Raw genomic sequence first — 22,033 nt, 5'->3', positions numbered from 1 at the left:
AAGAACGGGCCCGTTATTTAGGTGAACGAGAAGATATTACTTGATCCCCGGTAGCCTGGAAAGCCGGGCCCTGGCCCGTTCTTGTATTATCATCTACTTTAGGTTTATCTGATCCATTTAAACCCCCTCCATTGATTCTAAAGCTACCCGGATCATCTAAACTGCCTTCACCATCGGGCCGGTATCCGGGTGACCCAATGGGCCCGACATCACCCGACGAGTCCGACTGCACCGCCAAATCATTATCTCGTTCTTTATTAGACGCTTTACGCGAAACTGTATGCTTTAGAATGCTTTTGACCGTACCTTTGACTTTTTGTTGATCCGGGCTTCCAAGCTCACTTCCCACCGGGCTCTCTTCTAATCCACCCTCCGGGTCCTCAATCACCAACTTCACCCCTATCTCTTTCTTGTTCACAGCCCGAACGTTTTCGTGTGGCGAATCACAATCTTCATCAACCGTTTTCTTGAAACTTCTTGATTTATCTTTATCGTTATTCTCGGGTCTCGGGCTTCTATGAAACAATGAGCCAACTTTATGAAACCCCCTCTTAACCACGTTTCTTGATTTCGGTTTGTTACCCTCCAAACTTTCATCCTTGCTGCTTGAGTCATTTTGGGATGGTTCAGACCTGATGCTGCTAGTCACCGACTCACTTTCTTTACGGGACCGGTTCTTCCCTTTTCTTGGCTCCCAGACTTGTGCAACATTAGCACCCGGGTGGTGGACCCATATGCCTGTCTCTCGTTGCCCTTCAACATCAATCGGTTCAAAATAATCGGCTGCCATCTTTTTAGGGCTTTCAGGGAATTTATTCGGGCCGTTGTCTTTCTTGAGCTCACTCTTTGATGCATTGCCATTATCTTTTGGTTGTTCAACTACCTTTTCTTCGGCTTCAATAACCTTAACCGCAAGACGCAGTCTTCCCGTTTTAATGTTTTTAAGAGGTAGCCACATGTCATGTCTTTCACCATCTCTAAGATCATTAATCTTTACACAGCAATCACTGCATAAAACAAGCATAATCCAATCATATGAATATGAGCTGTATATATTATGAGAGCAAAGTAACTGTTAATTATAATTATTACTAGTTAAGAGTAAATTTCACTAATACACTATTATTTCTAATATCTTTAGCATATTCTATCTAACAGTTTTTTTTTTTATAATTTACTTCCCATTTCTTTGATTAAATAAATAAATTATAAAAATTTAAGAAAAGTAAATAACTTAATTAAGCAAATGACAATTAATAAATTATAAAGATTATATTTTTTATAAAATAAATAAGTTACTTATTTAATAAAATTTTGAAAGAGTTATAAATAAGTAATAAGAAGAAGAATAAACAAAAAGAAAAGAATTGTGAAATTAAGCATTTTGTCCTTTAGTTGTAACGGCAAAATGGTCATTTCATAAACTACCAGAAAAAATTAACACCGGTTAGTAGAAAGGATTATAAGTGTGAATGTGTGACAACTTTTCAAATAAATGACGTTCTTTGTAATTATCTTAGTTATAGCACACTAATTTGTGGTAAAACTAAAAAACGAAAAGTGTAATTTTGACCCACAGACCCAACATAGGTATCTCAAGGGTTTCTAGTTTATTTCCGGTATACGTTGAGGGTTTCCTTCCTACAACATTAAGATATTTTATCCCAATTTCTTTTATAGTGATGATCAAGAAATAGAGAATGAAAACGAACCCAAGGGTGTCATCATAAAGGTGATCTTTGTCACGGACTCCGATTTCAAGAAGATTAGGTGCATCCCATGAAACAATTGGAATCTTGAACTCTTCATACCATTTTGGAGATAATGTTTTCTTTTGTGTCTTGGTCTTGAACCGGTGTGTACCAAGCTGTCCTTTTATGTAAGGATCCGCCAACCCTGGAAAGTGGTTTGGTTAGCCCGTGTGTCTACTAAACGGGTGGAAAAATTAATTTCCACTATAGCATAACCGACTGGTTTTAAAGTGAACTTACCGTTCATGTCGGATGGTTTCATATCTACTCCTTCCATAATTTCCACTATAGCATAACCGACTGGTTCTTTTTCATCAAACGAAAAAAATGTCTCTAGAATGGAAACCCAATAAAAAGAAGTTAAAACCTACCATAATACATGTTAACATAACCATTTCATGGTAATTTTCGAAAGGTAAAACGTGTTATACCTGATTCTGGTGAAACAAATTTCGCAAGATCCACCACCAACATGTTAGGCTACAAAAGAATGAACTTTTAATTCAGAAATCCTTTTGTGTGGTTGAATATAAATAATGGTCAAGTGGGTCAAATATAAATTTAGCGTGGCAAAAACGGGTCAAACGGGTTGTAAGCCACCCAAAGTGTATATTAATGCTTGTCGCATCCTATATCATTTTAACCATTATCGTAATCTTTATTGCACTAAGTCATTAACTAAATAACTATACATAAAAGTGGAGAAAATGGACAAAAGCATATTTGGTCAGGTCAACCCGCAATATGACCTGTTTGGCTGTTTCAACCAGAACACGCTTTGACCCGCTAATATATCATCATCATCATCATCATCGTACTCAGTATATCCCACCAATAGCAATGCTATGGTAGGGTCTGAGGAGGGTAAGATGTAGACAGCCTTACCTCTATCCCATAGGGATAGAGAGGCTGCTTCCGGTGAGACCCCCGGCTCGATAGTAGTTTTGAATCAAGCCTTGGACATAAGACACATAACACTCGATCATCGGGACACCGGCTGATTGGTGCATGTGCCCTTGTCTTTCGGCTATCAACGCCACCACATGATGCCTGATTAACCTTCCGCCACTTTTAACGTTATTTTCACGTGATTAGTAAAATAACGTCAAAATTAGTGCAATTTTACTTTTGCCCACCCAAGGGTTCACACATATATGTGCACTGAATTAACGTGTTACCTCAACCAGTGTCTCCTTGAATGCAACTTGCAGAAGCTTATCCTAATCAAGTGAAAAACAGTTACAAATATGTATTAGTTCGAGTGTGTTCATGTGCACGTGTTTGTAATCCCAATCGATTAAGTAAACTGAGTACTAACCAACCATCCAGCAATCCCGGGAACTTCAGTAACATCAAGACCGTGAGAAAATATTGGTTTTACAGTCATCTGAAAGTATGGTGGTTCAACAAAACACACCCTCAAACGTCCAAGAAATGGCCATTTTGGGAGAAACTTTATTCCCACTAATACCTAAACCAATTCAAAATATCACAAATTACATAATTAACCTCGTAAGTCTTGATTATTACCAAAAGATCATACCTTTCCTTCAACATGCATTCCTGTTATGTGCATTTTAGCCGACATGCCAAAACCTAATCTTTTTGTAAGTTTCACAGCTAATATTGCACTCATGTCATCAGCTGTTTTGAAATTTAATCCAAGTTCCAAAACCTTAAAAAAAATAATCAGAAATCACTATAAAGAGAAATGTTTATTACAAGATAATCCCATGATGAAGACAAGTTAATTTACCAAATGATCATCACCGGTAGATTGACGACAAACCCTCATTTCAGTAATCATAGGCAGCGATCTTCCCATATATAAGTTTTGAACGGTAGCTTCTTTCTGTAAACATTTTTACATAATACACACAAGATTAACCAATAGCACTTCTCAATTTGATCTCTAAAGGCTGGTTTAAGTCTTTTGGGATGAACTCAACCCGATTAACCAATACGCCAAATTCCAATATTAAAAATTTCGTTAAAGTTAAAGAAACTTGTACTTTTAAGTAATCTCTTCACTTGGTTTAAAAAAAACGCGCCTGAGACGCGAAGAGCTGGGGAAAACGCATTAAGGGCAAAAAGGCATGCCTCATGTAGTTCGGTCAAAATCGGTCAAAGTTAGGGTCCTTAGGAGGAAGTTGACTATTTTAATCAGAAATCTATTTTAACCCCACTATGTGTTAGGTGAGGAAGTTGACTATTTCAGACAAAATTGATGTTTAACCTGTAATTCAATTTGAAATATATCAAGTTTCTCTCTAAAAGTGATGTTTAACCATAGTTAGCTAAAAAATATCTATAACTCTTCATTCATGTGATAGAATCTAACCCGAGGGCCAAGGCATATATTCGCATAAGCAATCTATATCAAGCATCTAATGCAGCATCTAACTAAATTGAGATTCAACGCATATGAATAAGATACTCTACAAAAGAAAAAACAAAAAAAAGTAAAAAAGATGCAATTCATACCACGGTCCACGGTTTATACTTCTCCAAGAACCACGGTATGATTGGGAGGAGTATTTTCTGTGAGACAATATTTTCCATACATATAGGCCAAGCATTTTCAACCAAATGGTTCAACCACCTTACCGATTCAGAATCAGATAGTACCTACAAAAACAAAAGGGGTTAATAAATTTCAGATTTTTCAATCTAAAGATTCAGTTATCCAACTTGATCACCATGAATAAGCTAACAAAACCGTAAGGTCATCAAATTTAAGTTTTTTCCAGCGAAAGATTCAGTTATCCAACTTGATCGACGTGAAGAATAAGCTAACAAAACCAAAAGGGATAATAAATTTTAGCTTTTTTCCAGCTAAAGACTCAATTATCCAACATGATCACCACAAATAAGCTAACAAACCAAAAAGGGTTAATAAATTTCAGTTTTTTCCAGCTAAAGATTCAATTTTCCAACTTGATCACCATCAGTAAGCTAACAAAACCATAAGTTGTTATCAAAATTTCAGTTTCTCCAGCTAAAGATTCAATTATCCAACTTGATCACCATGAATAAGCTAATAAAACTAAAAGTTGTTAATAAATTTCAGTTTTTACCAGCTAAAGATTCAATCATCCAACTTGATCACCATGAATAAGCTACGAAACCAAAAGGGGTTGATAAATTTTCGGTTTTTTCCAGCTAAAGATTCAACTATCCAAGCTAGCAAAACGAAAAGGTGATAATAATTTTTTTTCCAGCTAAAGATTCAATTACCCAGCTTGATCACCATCAACAAGCTAACAAAACTAAAATTTCAGTTTTTTCCAGCTAAAGATTCGATTATCCGACTCGCTCACCATCAATAAGCTAAAAACTTAAAAAAACTAAAGTCAAAAAACGAAAGAAAAAAATCCAACACCAATTTACTAATTTAAAGATTCACTGTAAATGAACTGATGCAAAATAAAAAAGTTAAAAAGATTCACCCTTTTTTGATTGGCTTGTCTTCTTTCTTCAAATCTCACCTTCCTCCTAAATCTTTCTGCAAAATTCTCATGAACCTTCACCAAAAAAAAAAAATCAAAAACCCTAAATCAAGAAAACAGTAAAACACTAAAGATATTACTTACCAAATAAAGATAGATCAAAGACACAAAGTAAACTAACGGGTGACAATAACCCAACGAAGATATCAACCATATCGCCAACAACACAATGCCCACATGATGAATAATCGAAACCTCTGTTATATCCATGGATCAAGATTCTCACTGAACCATTAAATCCAATCAATTTGAAGAATTGATTGATCAAGAATGATCCTAGGGCTTTGAATTTAAATGGGTCTTGGTTAGATTTGGAATATACTCACTGATTGATTATTATTTTATACCAGGTGGGTTGACTTTGACCGAGGGTGGCAATAAAGCTACTGTTTTTTGGCACCGTATTGGACGGGTCTGAGACGTGTTGTATAATACAGTGTTGATGTGGTGCAGCTGCAATGGGTTTTTTGTTTTGTTATGTTTGGTGTCATACGTGTCATTTTTATGATTTTTTCTTATTTTTATGTTTCATTAGAAAGAACATTTAATTGTATTTATCATGTGAATTTAAATTGGATACGTTTCTGTTATCTTTTTGTTTCCAGATGTGGTTTCTTGAACGTAACATATTAGTGAGTTATTTTTTGCTTAATATATACATTAAAAAATTAAATATTTAATTTAATCTCCTCATGAACAATGTTTTCAATTATAACTGTATCGGACAGCGAATCGGATGGGCAACCGATCAAACTGGTCGAACCAGTTCATCCCGTCGGCTCTCTGATAGACGAGCGAACTACATAGAACCGGACCGGCCAGTGAGCGAATCCCGACGGTCCGGTCTGGTCTCAACAACATTGCTCATGAAGGTTGCCAATACCCAAGAATATTTATATTTGTGTGTGTGTGAAGAGAGATAAATGATCCAATACATTAATTATTTAATCATTTATCGTACAATAGGTAATAGGTATGCGACACTCTTAACCCTTGATTTCAAAAGCACGCTAACCCTAAAATCACAATTCACAACCGTGCGATCTATTCGTCGTCCATCGCCAGTGCCGCCCCGCCAAAGTCCATGTCCACCGTCGTGACCATCGTCTACCGTCGTGAACATCGTCCTCTTCCTTCACGACCATCAATCGTTGTTCACATGTCAGTTGATCAATTTTCAATTTCCAATTGAAATTATTGAACTTAATTGATCAATTAACCTTTAAATTGATCCAAATAATCATCAATTTGAAGCTTCAAACGATCAATTTTGAGTTTTGAGTGATGTGTTTCCAAGCCTGACCGTTTTAGATTTTGGAATTTGACATGAACGTTTTAGTTTTTTTAACATTGAATGTATTTCGTGTACGTAATATACGTTAAGCGATTATTATATGTTAATTCTGCCATATATATATATATATATATATATATATATATATATATATATATATATATATATATATATATATAGGATGGTTTATGAGAGAAATATGAGAAATGAATATGAGCCACTAGTTTTGTTTTATGTTTTAAATGCTTAAAGATAAATGAGAAAAGTATTAATGCATGCTCTCTCTTTAATTAATATAACTAATAAATATAATAGTTATATATTCAATTAATACAACTAATCAAATTATTATAATTGAAAAATAATAAGAATTCATTTATTTTTATAACTTATTTTTTCTCTATTAAATTTTTATCCTACACAAGTATAATTTATTCATACATTAAAATTTCTTTCTATCCAAAAACCAATTTCTTCCAACTCAATATATTAATATCCATCAACACGTAGTTACATTGTGATGAATAGTACAAAAAACTATCTTACACGTGTTTGCATTAAATATCAACAAAAAAGTACACAACCTACACAAAAACATATAACCAACACTTGTTCTAATAATAAGAAAACATATAACCTACACACAAAATTCAGCATCAATAAACTGCACACGCACACGAAAATGTATAACCTACACACAAAAAACATATAACCTACACTCGAAAATCTTATCCTACACATATACAATTTATTCATACATTAAATTTTTTTTCTATCTAAAACCAATTTCTTCCAACTTAATATATCAATATCAATCAACACGTAGGTGCATTGTGATGAATAATACAAAAAACTATCTTACATATATTAGCATTAAATGTAAATAAAAAATATACAACCTAAACAAAAACATATAACATACACTTGTTCTAAGAATAAGAAAACATATTACATACACACGAAAAATATATTACCTACACACGTATAGAATATGTGTATCCATAATTAGAGAGTGATTTATTATGGTTATATTAGTTGTATTAATTAAAGAGAGAGAACGTTTTTATTGTTGCATTTATATTTTTTTCATTTATTTTTAAACATTTAAAACTTAAAATACAACTAGTGGTTCATATTCATTTCTTACATTTCTCCCCTGAACTTATACCTATATATATATATATATATATATATATATATATATATATATATAAAAATCCCGAACGACCCCATGAGATGATTAGTCACTATGCATTATAGGCTTTTAAATCTTCTTATAATTTTAAACGATTTTTTTTAATTAATTTATCTATCATTTCTTTTCTTTATTAACCTGTTTTTTGATGTACATGAAGGAAACAAACCATATAAATAGATTGATTAATATTTTGGTAATACTAAGTTGTGTTTGATTCTTTTTAGTATCTTCATTTTTGGTATTTCAAGATTAACAGTGTGATTAAAATTGTTAACGATTAAATACATAACTAAACCCACAACTATTAAACTAAACAAATAAAAAAACAATTAAACTCATGTTAAAGTTGAAAAACTGGTTGCCGGAGAATTGGAGATTGCTTAAGCCGGCAACTAATGAACTAATGACAATTAACATTTTGTTACGTTTTTATAGATTTTTTTTTATAGTTTGGTTGTATATTTTTTAATTAAATTGTGACCCAACTCAAAGAAAAATCATATAGGTATATAGCGATAAATTCCTAACCCTTAAATTTTCGACTCCACAAAATAAGTCCAATCTTATGTTCAACATTTAATAAGTTTTATTTAATCATATCAACATTTAATAAGTTTTAGGTCTTAGTTAATCTTATGGTCAGTCTTTAATGTTATGTTCAATGTATGTGATTTATGTGAACACTACATTTTGACTAATTAAATATAATAGATTGTGACAAATATCTTATCTTAACCACAAAAAGGTTAGGGTCCCAAGTGCATAATTCAACATGTTATGACGTACCGGGATTTTGGTTCCATACACACACGTTCCATTTCCTTTCTCTGTGTTTGGTAGACAGAGAGAAAGAGGGAGACAGAGACGACAGAGCTTTAAGCAGGTATAGTTTTCTTTTGCTTAGTGTTTGTTCCTGATTTGCTTTTACTTTATTTTACTTTCACTCTTAGAAGCATAGCATCCATCAAGAGGTTAATTTCATGAAATCATCATCAACTTTCCTATTTGTTTTGCACATGGATGATTTTCATTTAATTTGTGCAGATTTTGATGTTGAGTGGAAGAGGTGTACATCTAAGCATCATCTTAATCATAAGGTTTGCTTTTAAGATGTATAGATATAATCTTAGTAATATGCACGCATTATACTAAAAATAATAATTGCATAATCATTTGCTATTTGGAATTTCACGTCGCCCCCATGCACCTCTTCTGTTTTCAAGTTCATCATCTCTTCCATGGTTTCACAAACCCTTCAGCCCTCACTATAGTTCACCACTCCCTTGCCCTGTAATCAGAAAGACTACGCATAAAGGACGTCTCCTACTTACTATTGGATGAATGTGAACATACAAATTTATAGCTTGCTTTTAATAATAAGCAAAAGTAGAACAGGAATAGTTTCACATATAAAATTATGCCAATGTTATACAAACAAGATCATGCTAACTTAACTACCTATGCCATTGCAGGCTTATGCAAGTGTAGGCAAGACCCACACATTTTCATACATTGGCAAATTAGATTAAACAAGCAAACAAACAAGTTTAAGAAGACAGCACATCAAGGGGCTTTTCTTTTGAAGTTTCTATGAATTAATAACCACCTGCACATCTATTCCTTTCAGTTAAAGTCAAAAACATGTTCTTTTATGAAAATTGATGGGATTCCAGGTAATTCCCTTATATATACATATGTATGGGTATATATATGTAGACACAAAAAATATCTATGTAATATGTTTGACATTAAAAGACAAGATAGATACATGAATTATGTATCAAAATATAAATGAAATGTCACTGATGCGTCATGACAAATTGTAAATCATAATTTCATAGAGGCTTTTAAAACAAAAACTGAAAAAATAAGAAATGAATTGATTGTTTTACTTAGTTGATGTCATTGTGGTAGGATTTTGTTTGTTAAATGTTGGAATTTGAATGGTGGTGGTGGTTAAGGTTGGTGTGACGACTAATTCATTGCACATGTTGATTGACTCTCACTCACCAATATTTGAGGTTTAGTTATGATTCGGAGCTCATGGTTTCAAAAACCCCTGTGTCGAAATACTAGTATATATATCTATACTAATAAATAAATAAAACTTCCCTTATGCCACGTGTCATCTCCTCACCCCATTATTCCTCACCAATTCCCGCCTCTCAAATAACATCGTTTTTATTTCACAAAACCTTTTAATCGTGTATCTGCAGCCAAACCCTAAATCTAACTTCATCATCAACATGTCTTCATCATCTTCTACTTCGTTGGTAGCCCACCCCAAATTCCTCCATCTTATCATCATCTTCATCATCATCGACGTCTCATCGTTACCTCCTCCCACCGCCTCCCACCACGTCTCATCATCCTCGCCATCGTTACTATTCAATCGGAACTTTTATGTCGCTCGGTATGCCTTTCTTCGATTACTATCTCAGTTTAATTTAAATATATTGTATATATCTAAACAGTTGGTTAACAACCATTATAGGTTTAGCCGATTTTGATTCCTGTGTGGATCTATGCTCACAAACGAATCACTATCTTCAAAACCCTAAATCGTTATCTTGTGTGGATCTATTGCTTCAGGTATTTTGAAATTTCTTTTTCAAATTTTTATATATTGGTTTAGATCTGTTGTATTTCTGACTTTATTGATTATTAACTTTGTACATTAGCTTGTGATCTAGACTTTGTTCCATATTGTTTATTAGAGTTTGTTTCATATTGTTGATTATTATATGTTTTTGTTAAATTATATCGGTAGTTCCAAATATGATACATATGAACTCCAATGTTGATGTGAATTATTGATTTGTAGATAAAAGCATAATTTATCTTCGATTACTATCATATTTTTAAATTGTTCCAAATATGATACATATGAACTCCATCTCCAATCTTCGAATTGTATCATATTTTTAAATTATTTTATTTTATGTATTGCTATGCTATGTGTACATCACGCTGTTATATAACATAACACATGTTCTCACCATTATTATTATTATTATTATTATTATTATTATTTGACTCTTTCATTTCATCTGTTACTAATTCCAAATTCATAATTCATCATCTTCAAGGTATAATCTAATTACACCTTATTTGCTAAATCATGATCAATCGTTTACGAGAAGCTCTGTTGCTACGGCTTGTTGCTACGGCTTCACTGATGATCACATAGAAAGTCCCATGTTTCATCTCAAGGTCTTTGATTAATCTCAGTTTACTAATTTTGTACTTTAACTGATTGTATATATCGATTACACTGAAATTTGCAGCAAGTATAATTAGGAATAACAAAATGTGGATTCTAATTTTGTCTTCTAGGTTACACACTAGCTATTTATTTTATTGAAGTTTGATTAATATCCTTCATTGTTGTCAATGTAATGATCTAACAGTTGACACAATAAGAGTTAAATTATGAAATACATTCAAAACAACTTTTAATTATATGGTACTGCCTGAGTGTGTTTTGTTTAACCAGACAGTCATCCTATGTAATGACTTAAGAGGAACTCAATATCAAATTAAAAGAAAAGCAGGTTCATTGAGATGCTGATGTTCCAATATTTTTTAAATGTTTTTAGTTATATGCAAGCAGGCTTATGTATATGAAACCTTGATGTTAAATGTTTTTATACCTTTTTTTTGCCATATATAGTACTTTTAAGGGAATTTTCGTTTTATGACGTATTATGCATAATATTTATAATGTATGTCCACTTTCTTATAACTCTTAACCAACACCGAAACTTTATTAGTGCAAATATTCAGATTACATCTATATCCATACACCCTTAAATGCATTGTATATTCTTATTCACATAGATGACTTCTACATTATGTTGTGTTAATGTTTAATCATATGCACACCTGTGGCAGAAATATATGCTATAAAATTTCAGCTTCAAGTCTGCATATTTGTTATGTATAATATTCAAATTAGTATTTATGTTGTTGTGTATGGTCTACATAAAATGCCTCAACTAAACAAGGATCTAAATTCTTTAAAGTGTTGATCGATCCCGACTCTCTGCTGGTATTCTATGCATGTCTCACATTTTTCTAACATTTATTTTTTATGTTTATTTAAGTTACTGATTCTAATTTATTTGTTTATTCATTTTAAGGAAGTACCAAATTCATGTCCGGATATGTTTCATAAAATCAGGAAGGCAATCGGGTCTGTTCTAATCACTGTAATAGGGTATGGCAAATGTTATGACCATTTGGGAGAGACACTGTTGCCACTTTAGCAAATCTGTTACAAATTCCAAATTCATAATTCATCATCTTCAAGGTATGATCTAATTACACCTTATTTGCTATTTGATTTCTGAATATTGAACATGGGTTTTGTTTGAATTGAAGTTTTAGACTAATTCTTTGTTAATTAGGTTGATTAATTAGACACGTGCTAAAGCTTGAAGCTTTTTTTGCATTTGTTAATCTAATTACACCTTATTTTATAAAATCATAGTTTACAATAGAAATTGGTATATCAATAGTATTTATTTTCAGAAATAAAATTTTGAATATTTTTCAAACTAATTATGGACGGTCAACCATATTTATTTTCGTTTATATTTTATTTGAATTTAAAAAAAGGAAGTTGTTTTTAAATTAGTTTTCATTTATGTTTTAATCAATAGTATTTATTTTCAGAAATAAAATTTTGAATATTCTTCAAACTAATTATGGACAGTCAACCATACTTATTTTCATTTATATTATATTTTAATTAAAAAAGGAATTTGTTTTTAAATTAGTTTTCAAGAATATTTTAATTAAATTAGTTTTTAATTATGGATGGTCAACCATATTTATTTTCAACTTATTTTTGTTAACTCCATAATTTTTTTGACAATTTGGTTTACTTATGGAATTTATTTTAAATATGTAATATCTTAAATTGATTGATTTATACTCAATCAAAGTATTCAGTTACCAAAAGACCATTAAACTGATTTAATGAGTGTATCATACTATTATATATATGAGACTTCTTTTCTTATTTTGTACACTCATTTTCGACATTCTGCATCCCAAAAGCTAAGTAAGTTTATTTTTTTTACCTACAATTCTAATTATACTTTGTTATATCTTATTGAATACAAAACACAATAACTTAGGTAATTCTTTTATCAACATATGTGATACACAGAAGCATGGAGCCAAAAAATCTGCTTAAGCTAAGAGAACTTGATGCTACCAAAACAAACTATATGATTAAAGTTAGAGTCCTTAGACTATGGAGAAAACCAAACAACAAGAACCCTAACGAAATATGGTCAATTGAAATGATTTTAATGGATGAAGAGGTAAATATTTAACATCATTTTTTACTTTTTTCATATTAGCAATCATAAGTAGCTGACAATGATTTTCAGGGAACAAAGATGCAAGCAAACGTCTTCAAAAGTTACTTTGCTAAGTTTGAAGAACATCTTCGAGAGAATGAGTGCTACTTCATCTTTAGGCCCACACTAGCTGACAATGACGCAAAAATCAAGCATGTGGAGAATGGCCAGAAAATTTCTTTTCGTTGGCAAACTGATCTAAAAAAATGCACCAACTTCATCTAATGTTGTTTACAAAGAGATATTTCGAGATTTTTGATTTATGTTTCACTTAGTTTTATTTGATTGTAACTTAGTTTCGTCCTTCATTACTTGAATTCACCACTTTTTGTCTTTTTTATTTCACTCACTACATGAATAAAATGTATCTTTTATATTGTGTCCGATCATATTATATTTTACATGTTTTATGAGTGTTAGTAATTTTTTTAACTACAATGTATGTTTCTACCTTTTATATTTAATGCCAATTTTTTTTATGATATTTCAAATGTTTTCTGACTTACAAAATAAAATTTGTTAAACCCGTGTGCTACACGGGTAACTAACCTAGTATATATATATATATATATATATATTAAAAGAGAACTTTCTTAACATAAAAAGTTGTACCTGACGCTTATGTTGTTGTAAACGCTGGTTTAGATGGTATATATGGGGCTTATTATGTTGTACATCTTAACATGGTTTTTTAGCACCCCACGTGTTGGTGCTTCATTCCACGTTCACAGCCTTCACATGATAGCACACCGGCTTCTCTCTTCCACCTCGACCACTCTGTCTCTCCGGTGGTCACTCCGACTGCCATGTTCTTTGCCGCGTCGTCGAAAAACCTTCACCGACGAACTTCGATCTTCTCTGCAACACTCTTGAATCCTAAATCGGATTTTTGTTTCACACTCTGATTATCGATTTAATTCCGTGCAGGCCTATCCGCGTGCAAATTTTGTATTTCAGGCAAGTGTTTCATCGCCTTGATTAATAATTTCTACACTTTGATTGCTAGATCATGTTTGCTCCAGTGAAATCATTATAGGCTTCTTTAACTAGGGGTTTAAACCTGGACCTCTGTGAACGGTTGGGTTGGCCGGGTTACGGATTCTGTGCACATTCGGTGCTCGATTAAATGCATGTCTATCCATTTGGGTTATAGAAAGCATGTGATGGTTTTCTTTTGATCACGGGTTAAAATGATGAGTTTATTCTCATTTGGATGGCGTTTTGGGTGTTTGTGGCTTCAATGGTATTAAATGTTGTCACTGATTTATTTTAATTTATTTGCGCAATGATGATGGTTTGAAATCGATCCGAGCACATCTGATTGTCATTCTTGGATGTTAACATGGTGTGGCGGCGACAATCCAGTACGGTTTTGATGTCGGTTGTTTACCCTAAACATGCTGCTTAACTCACATTTTACTATTTTGTACATTGTGTTAGGCTATGATGAAGCTCCATTATTTGAAATGGCGACGCATGTTGCAACCGTAACGGAGATTTGAGCCTCAAAAGTTCTTCTACAAAAAGACCCAGGGATTTAATTATTTATAGATTAGATGAGATGAGATGAGATGGTTTTATTATTTTTGTTTTTTGTTGGTGTTTGAAATCATTGTCTGTTTGGTTGCATATTGGAGAAAATAAAGCTCACCGAACCAGTAAGGTTGCTCGAATCGGTTGGATTTGAGGAAGAACATAGATTGCAACCAATTAAACTCAAGGTTAGTACTCATCATCTTTTTTGGGTGTGTAATCTACCAATCTGCAACCAAAAGTTTAGTTTCTCGTTTTTCTCTAAGTTAGCTAACAAAAATTGGACATACTCTGTGAAAACCGGGAAGAGATGATGGCTGCTTCAAAGAAATGAAATTGTATAGATATTTAAATTATTTATTAATTAAAATTGTTTTAAACATTGTTACTGTCATATACATTTACATAAATGCTGCCGTTTTAAGTCTGTTGTTATTGTTAATTTGTTATTGTTATTGTTATTGGGTTTGGGTTACGGTTAGTTTAGTTTAGTTTCACACTCATGTTTATTCTTGAATTTTATTTGTGCCTATTTGAAGCAGCTGCTGTTGTCGTTTAGGTTTACATATGACAGCTCAAGAGCTGTCAGAGGACTCTTTCCATAAAAGATGAAGAGGTGTTGGATACAAAAGCACCCGGGACATTGTTGATAAATCACAAGCTGTGTAAACAAAAGGTCGGTCATTTGCTTATATTTATGCCATCAATTTTTTTGTATGTATTTTTCTATCAAACCACAATAAAAAAGAATCACCTATATACTAAAATACTAAAATTTAATTGTTCAATAATGCTTCTACTTTTTGATTTTTATGTATGTCTATTGCTTCTTTAATTCAATATCCACCTGTTTTTGTTTTGAAATAACAAGTGTTTTTTTCCTACTAATTTTGTGCATTTCCATTTTGTAGGCTTAAGAGTTTAAAGGCTCTGTAGTGGCATCAATGCTGAATTGCTTATGTTTGGAAGTGCAGCTAACGGTTTTTGCTTATTCTGTACTTTGGATGGTTATACAAATTGTTCTTATGGTTTCTTTGTATATTGCTTCTTTTAATTTATGTTTTGACCAGCGTTAACATTTTCAAACGTTTATCAGTTTGTTTCCTTTGTCACGTGCTACTATTTAAATGTTTGCCTAGCCGAGGAGTTTGGTCATTTCGAGCATTACTTGGACACCAAATAGTTTTGTTTTTCCAACTTTACGCCACCTACTAGTTTATAATTATTTCATAATAATATATGGGTTTATATTAATACCCATGTATTACGTCTGATGATGATAGTACACAAACATGCGATAAGTAAGTGTTGGTCATCAATAAATCTATATTCTCAAATCCGTTTTAAAATACTTAAGTTTATATTTTTATAAATAACTAGTTTTGTAAATGGTAGAACCAGATTACATGAATTGTGCGGCTCATACAATTATTGTATGGTTAAGTAGCTAAGACCATTGATAGTATTTAGGTAACGTTTGGCATGCAGGAATGGAGGGTGGAATGAAATGACTCATTGTGAAGGAATGGAGAAAAGTGTGTTTAGTTGATTAAAGGAATTGAATGACCCATTACCTAGTCTATTTCATTCCCTCTAAAATACCCCAATTTCATTCCATCCATATACCATGTTTTTTTTCATTACATTCCCTCTTTCATCATACATCACCTCCATCACCCTCCCACCACCACTACCCTGCACCATCAACACCCACCACCACCACCAACCACCATCGCCACCGCCACTAACCACTACCATTGTCGTCCACCGCCGAAGTTACCGCCACCACCGCCACCAACCATTGCCATCATTGCCAGCCGCCCACCACCGCCACCTGCCTGTCGCCACCATCAACTATCACCCCCGCCCCTCACCACCACCACCACCGCCCACCGTCACCGATGCCCACCACCGCCACTGCCACCACCGCCTGCCACCTCCATTGTTACCGCAACCACCCACCCCCAACACCACCATCCACCTCCAACCACCATTATCTCCCGTCGCCCACCACCACCGCCCACCACCAATCACCATCACCACCCACCAATGCCACAACCGCCACCTACCTCCCACCACCACCGCCACTCACTACCATTTTGGTTTTATTTTTTCTTTTTTTCCTACCTATCAAACAACGTAAAGTAATCATTCATTGCATTCCCATGTAGTAACCAAACATCTCATTGGAAAGGTAATAACTCATTCCATTCCTTTGTCCATTGCATTACCACATCCATTTCATTCCGTCATCTATTCCATTACTTCATACCAAACAGACCCTTAGTGTTGTATGTATATTTTATGATTTTACATTGTACACAGGGATAGGTTAAGTGTAATAATATATTTAGAGTAATGAATACAAAAGAGAGTGGTCTCTATTAGGGATGAGTAAAAATCGGTATTGTACCGATTGGTACCGGTACCGAACTGTTACCGGTATCGAATCGGTACCAAATTTTGAGTTTTCGGGACCGGTACCGGTATTTCCCGAATTTTACCTTAAATACCGGTACCGTACCGGTACCGAACCGAACATTTCGGTACCGGTACTAAATAATTACGATTTTCGGGATTGGGATTTTCAGTACCGGTACGGCGAGCTCATCCCTAGTCTCTATGTTTTCGGTCACCATTGAGGACCACTATCACAATCACATGGCCATCATAATTCACTATGACCCAAACATTTTATTATTACCTCCTTTCTCAATTATCTCCCATCAAATAAATTCCTGAGTCTCCCAGAAAAGCTTGTTTTTATTTCCCAGGGTACAACAACATGATCAATTTGTATTGTTAGGAAAGACTCTAGGAACCGGAGATTTACCTTGAAGATGAAGATCGGAATTTTATTGTTCGGAATTAAAAATATTAGAGCCGAGCCGAACCAAACCAAGCAGACCTTTGCTTGTGCTTGGCTCGTTTACAAACTGAACCGAGCAGAGTGGCTCGTTTACAATCAAATGAAAAAATGAGCGAGCAATTTTCGAGCGAGCGGCGAGCAAGTTGGATGACCCAGCTAATGAGTATGTCTACTTCAGCCCAATAAATACTCTAGCCCAATATCCAAAACCAATATACCTCAGCCCAGTATCCAAGCCAATAAACTCCAGCTTAATGTCCAAGCCCAAGATAGCTTAGCAACCAGAAATTGACACTGCTTTGACTTTTGAGTGTTCATGAAAAAATAATACCAACTTGAAAATGGTATATATTTGATATTAATTTGAAACAAGAGTATATTTTAACAAAGGAGTCCCAAGGTTAACGTCTTAAGGACCACCTGTTTAACGAGCACTGAGCCTAAGCCGAGCCAAGCCAAGCCCATTTTAGCTAGAGCCAACTCGGAAACTCTTAACCAAGCTAAAATTGAATCGGCTTGAAGCTCGAGTGAGGCTTGAACCAAATTCTATAGTTTTGAAAAAAATAAAACTTCTTGTATATATGGACGAATATAACAAACAAAAAATAATACTTATTAACTCTCATAGATATAATAACCAAAAACTATATATAGCTGAACATTTTTACCCATAAAAGTTGGACCATTTTAATGCTTTATTTGGCTTGAGCAAACCAACGAACAAACTCAGGTTGTTTTGCATTTCAACTTTCAAGCGAGCTATAAGTCTCGAGCTATTTAAAAAATCCTATCATTTAAAAACGAAATCAAACACATGCATTTGACTACTGACTGATAAGGATAAAAGTTTATGATAGTTGCTCGACAAAATGGCCCGTTCCATCTATATAAAACATTTGTTCATTAATTTATTTTTCTGATCATCAAATTTTTCCACCTAAAATCAATCAATCAATCAATCAATCATGCCCAGTAAAATCCCACCGACAGCAAAGCTATAAGTAGGGTCTGGGGAGGGTGGGATGTAGGCACACCGTACCTCTATCCAAAGGAATAAAGAGGTGGCTTCCAGAGAGACCCTCGGCTCTAAGAACATGCGTATGAAGCAAAATAAAGGAAAATAAAGCAAAATAAAGGAAATCAAATTTTAACAGTTATATAAAAACTACTACTAATTATAATAATATTAATATTAATATTAATATTATTATATAATATTAATAATAAGATCACAGTTTAACAGCTATATAAAAGCTAATAATAATAATAATAATAATAATAATAATAATAATAATAATAATAATAATAATAATATATGCAAGGGAAATACCATTATGGTATGTGGACTAAATAAGTTAAGTCTAAGCCCTAAGGTATTCAATTCTCTCTAAAAATCCTTAACTTTAATTCTACTTCTCCACGAATTCCTATCCTCAACCATGTCCTCGGAGAGGTTTAGGTCTATCAAATCATGCCTAATCCTCTCATCCCAAGTCAATTTCGGTTGTCCTCTACCCCTCCTCCCCTCTATAGTAATGTTTTCTACGGATCTAACAGGATTCGTCGTCTGTCTTCTCTTTACATGTCCAAACCATCTCAATCTCCACTCTCTTATCTTGTCTGCTATGTTCGCCACCCCTAATCTCTCGCGAAACACAACGTTTCTTATTCGGTCTAGCCTTGTGTGCCTACACATCCAACGTAGCATTCTCATTTCTGCTACCTCCATCTTCCGCACTTGTGCCTTTTTGATGGCCCAACAATCTGTTCCATATAGCATTGCAGGTCTAACTGCCACCCTATAGAATTTTCCCTTTAGTTTAGTCGGGAAACTCTTGTCGCACAATATACCTGTGGCTGCTTTCCATCTACACCATCCTACCTGAACTCGGTGGGTCACATCACTGTCTAATTCCCCATCGCTCTGTACAAAAGATCCTAAATACTTAAACTTCGTTACCTGCGGGACCACCTGCCCTTCAATTGTGATCTGTGTGTCTTCATTGTCGTTTATCCCACCAAAATCACAGTGGAGGTACTCCGTCTTAGATCGGCTAATCTTTAAACCTTTTGTCTCTAAGGTTGTTCGCCACTCCTCAAGCCTCATGTTTAGATCTTGTTTTTTCTCAGCAAGTAACACAATATCGTCTGCGAACATCATGCACCACGGGAGAGTCTCCTGAATCGACTTTGACAACTCATCCAAGACTACTGCAAAAAGAAACGGGCTCAACGCTGACCCCTGGTGAAGACCTACCTCTACAGGAAAGAAATCAGTATCCCCCACTGGCGCACGGACACTTGTTTCACTCCTGGTATACATATCCATAATTATCTCTATGTATTTCCTGGGCACTCTTCTACCCTCCAAGCACTCCCAGAGCACCTGTCGTGGCACACTGTCGTAGGCCTTTTCTAGGTCAATAAACACCATATGTAGATCACGCTTCTTCTCCCTATACTTTTCCATTAATCTTCTTATAAGGTGTATTGCCTCTGTGGTGGAACGCCCCGGCATGAAGCCAAATTGGTTGACCGTAACCTGAGTTTCTCGTCTAAGTCTACCCTCAATCACTCTTTCCCATAGCTTCATAGTATGACTTAGTAGTTTGATTCCTCGGTAGTTACCACAACATTGGGCGTCTCCTTTGTTCTTATAGATAGGAACTACAACGCTGCTCCTCCACTGGTCTGGCATCTTACCTGATTTGAGAATACTATTGAACAGAGTAGTTAACCACATGACTCCTTCCTCCCCCAGACACTTCCACACCTCGATGGGTATGTTGTCTGGGCCAACCGCCTTAGACCTTCCCATCCTCCTAAGTGCATCCTTCACCTCTTCTCGTGTGATCCGATGGCAGTAGCAGTTATTCAATTGTTGTCGTTGAAAGTTTGTGTTGTCATGTTCTTCTTGGAAAGCTGTCCCATTGTTAAAAAGATTGTGGAAGTAGGTTTGCCATCTTAGCTTGATGTCCTGCTCTTTGACCAGTACATGCCCATCTGTATCCTTTATGAACTTCACCGGTCCTAGATCTTGCCTTCTACGCTCCCTGGCTTTGGCAATCTTAAACATAGCATGTTCCCCCTCTTTTGTTTCTAGACTTTCATACATCCGTTTAAAGGCCGCCTTCTTTGCTTCCGCCACTGCCTTCTTCGCCTCTATCTTGGCCGTTTTGTAGTTGTCCCTCAATTCCACTCGCTCCTCCTCATTCGTGCATCTCATTAGCTCCCTAAAACATCCTTGTTTGTCCCTTATCTTGTCTTGCACTGCGTCATTCCACCACCAAGACTCCTTATGCCCACTTGTGTTTCCTGTTGTGACCCCGAGAGTCTCCTTTGCTACTTGGATGATCTTTGTCTCCATAGCTTCCCATATATGAGTTGAGTCCCCATTTAGTCGAGCCCGCGTATGCATCATGAGTTTATCCTTAAACAGTAGGAGATTTTCATCCTTCAAATTTCCCCATCGAATTCTCGGTGTACCTTTCTTCTCTCGAACAGTCACCTTATTTCTGAAGGCTATATCTGTCACTAGTAGTCGATGTTGTGTCACAACTGCCTCTCCAGGTATGACTTTGCAGTCCTTCCACCAACGTCGGTCTCCTTGCCTCATCAAAAGGTAGTCAATTTGCGTGTCGCGTCCGCCACTGCTAAAAGTGATTAAAAGAGAATCTTGTTTCCTAAAAAAAGAATTTATAATACCTAGGTCATGTGCCACCGCAAACTCTAGAAGATCTGTTCCGGTCTCATTCCTATCACCAAAACCGAAACCCCCATGAACGGCTTGAAAACCATCGTTAGCCTTACCAATGTGTCCATTAAAATCACCTCCTATGCAAATCCTCTCCCCCCTAGGTATGCCCCCTACCACTGCGTCTAGGCAATCCCAAAATTCTCTCTTTTCCTGATCCCCTAGGCCTACATGAGGCGCGTAGGCGGAGACTACTGCCACTACTTCCTCTCCTAGTACTAATTTCAACACCATAATCCTGTCATTATGTCTTATCACCTCCACCACACTAGTGTATATTTCCTTGGCCACTAGAAACCCCACTCCATTCCTAGCTCCATCAGACCCCGAGTACCACAACTTATACCCATTACACTCAGCCCCTCTATGTCCTTTCCACTTAGTCTCCTGGAGGCATGCTATCTGAACCCTACGTCTTTTAAGCACATCTACCAATTCTAGCAACTTACCATTTAAAGTTCCTACATTCCAAGAAGCCAAACGCAATATACGGTCCCTATCTTTACTCTTTCCTACACCCCTCGTTTCAGGACATGGTCTCAAGTAATAGTCATGGTTCCTACGCTCTATGGTTGCAACTAATCACACAAACACAAGCAATAGAACACCAAATCAATAATAATAATACTAGTAACAAAAACTAATAATAATAATAACAATAATAATAATAATAATAGTGTGTAGCAATAACAATAATAGTCAAGAGATCTTAAAATGAAAATAAACTCCAAAGATCCGGATCACGTATGTTCT

General features: G+C 34.9%; 1 protein-coding gene across 1 annotated transcript; it reads right to left on the bottom strand.

Moving 5' to 3' along the window:
- Positions 1 to 13: 13 nt before the first annotated feature.
- LOC143562522 (C2 domain-containing protein At1g53590-like) lies at positions 14 to 5,592 on the bottom strand. The gene is made up of 11 exons (XM_077050299.1): positions 5,345 to 5,592; positions 5,201 to 5,275; positions 4,236 to 4,379; positions 3,508 to 3,603; positions 3,295 to 3,426; positions 3,070 to 3,222; positions 2,930 to 2,971; positions 2,183 to 2,231; positions 1,992 to 2,084; positions 1,713 to 1,896; positions 14 to 1,007 (listed from the first exon to the last, which is right to left on the bottom strand). Exons 1-11 carry the CDS (start codon positions 5,468 to 5,470, stop codon positions 14 to 16), a joined length of 2,088 nt encoding a protein of 695 aa, XP_076906414.1. The 5' UTR covers positions 5,471 to 5,592.
- Between the last annotated feature and the right edge of the window lie 16,441 nt (positions 5,593 to 22,033).

Source organism: Bidens hawaiensis, unplaced genomic scaffold (assembly GCF_021521415.1).
Source record: "Bidens hawaiensis isolate Kalapana, Puna unplaced genomic scaffold, B.hawaiensis_p1.1 tig00021030_1, whole genome shotgun sequence".
NCBI lineage: Eukaryota > Viridiplantae > Streptophyta > Magnoliopsida > Asterales > Asteraceae > Bidens > Bidens hawaiensis.
This window is presented reverse-complemented; position numbering and strand designations above follow the sequence as displayed.

Excerpts from the sequence above, each read along its gene's own strand:
- LOC143562522 (XM_077050299.1), bottom strand. The coding sequence starts at position 5,470 with ATGGATATAACAGAGGTTTCGATTATTCATCATGTGGGCATTGTGTTG. Across the intron at positions 3,604-4,235 it reads AGTATAAACCGTGGACCGTG|AAAGAAGCTACCGTTCAAAA; the intron begins GTATGAATTGCA and ends AAATGTTTACAG. Across the intron at positions 3,223-3,294 it reads GAATGCATGTTGAAGGAAAG|GTATTAGTGGGAATAAAGTT; the intron begins GTATGATCTTTT and ends GAATTGGTTTAG.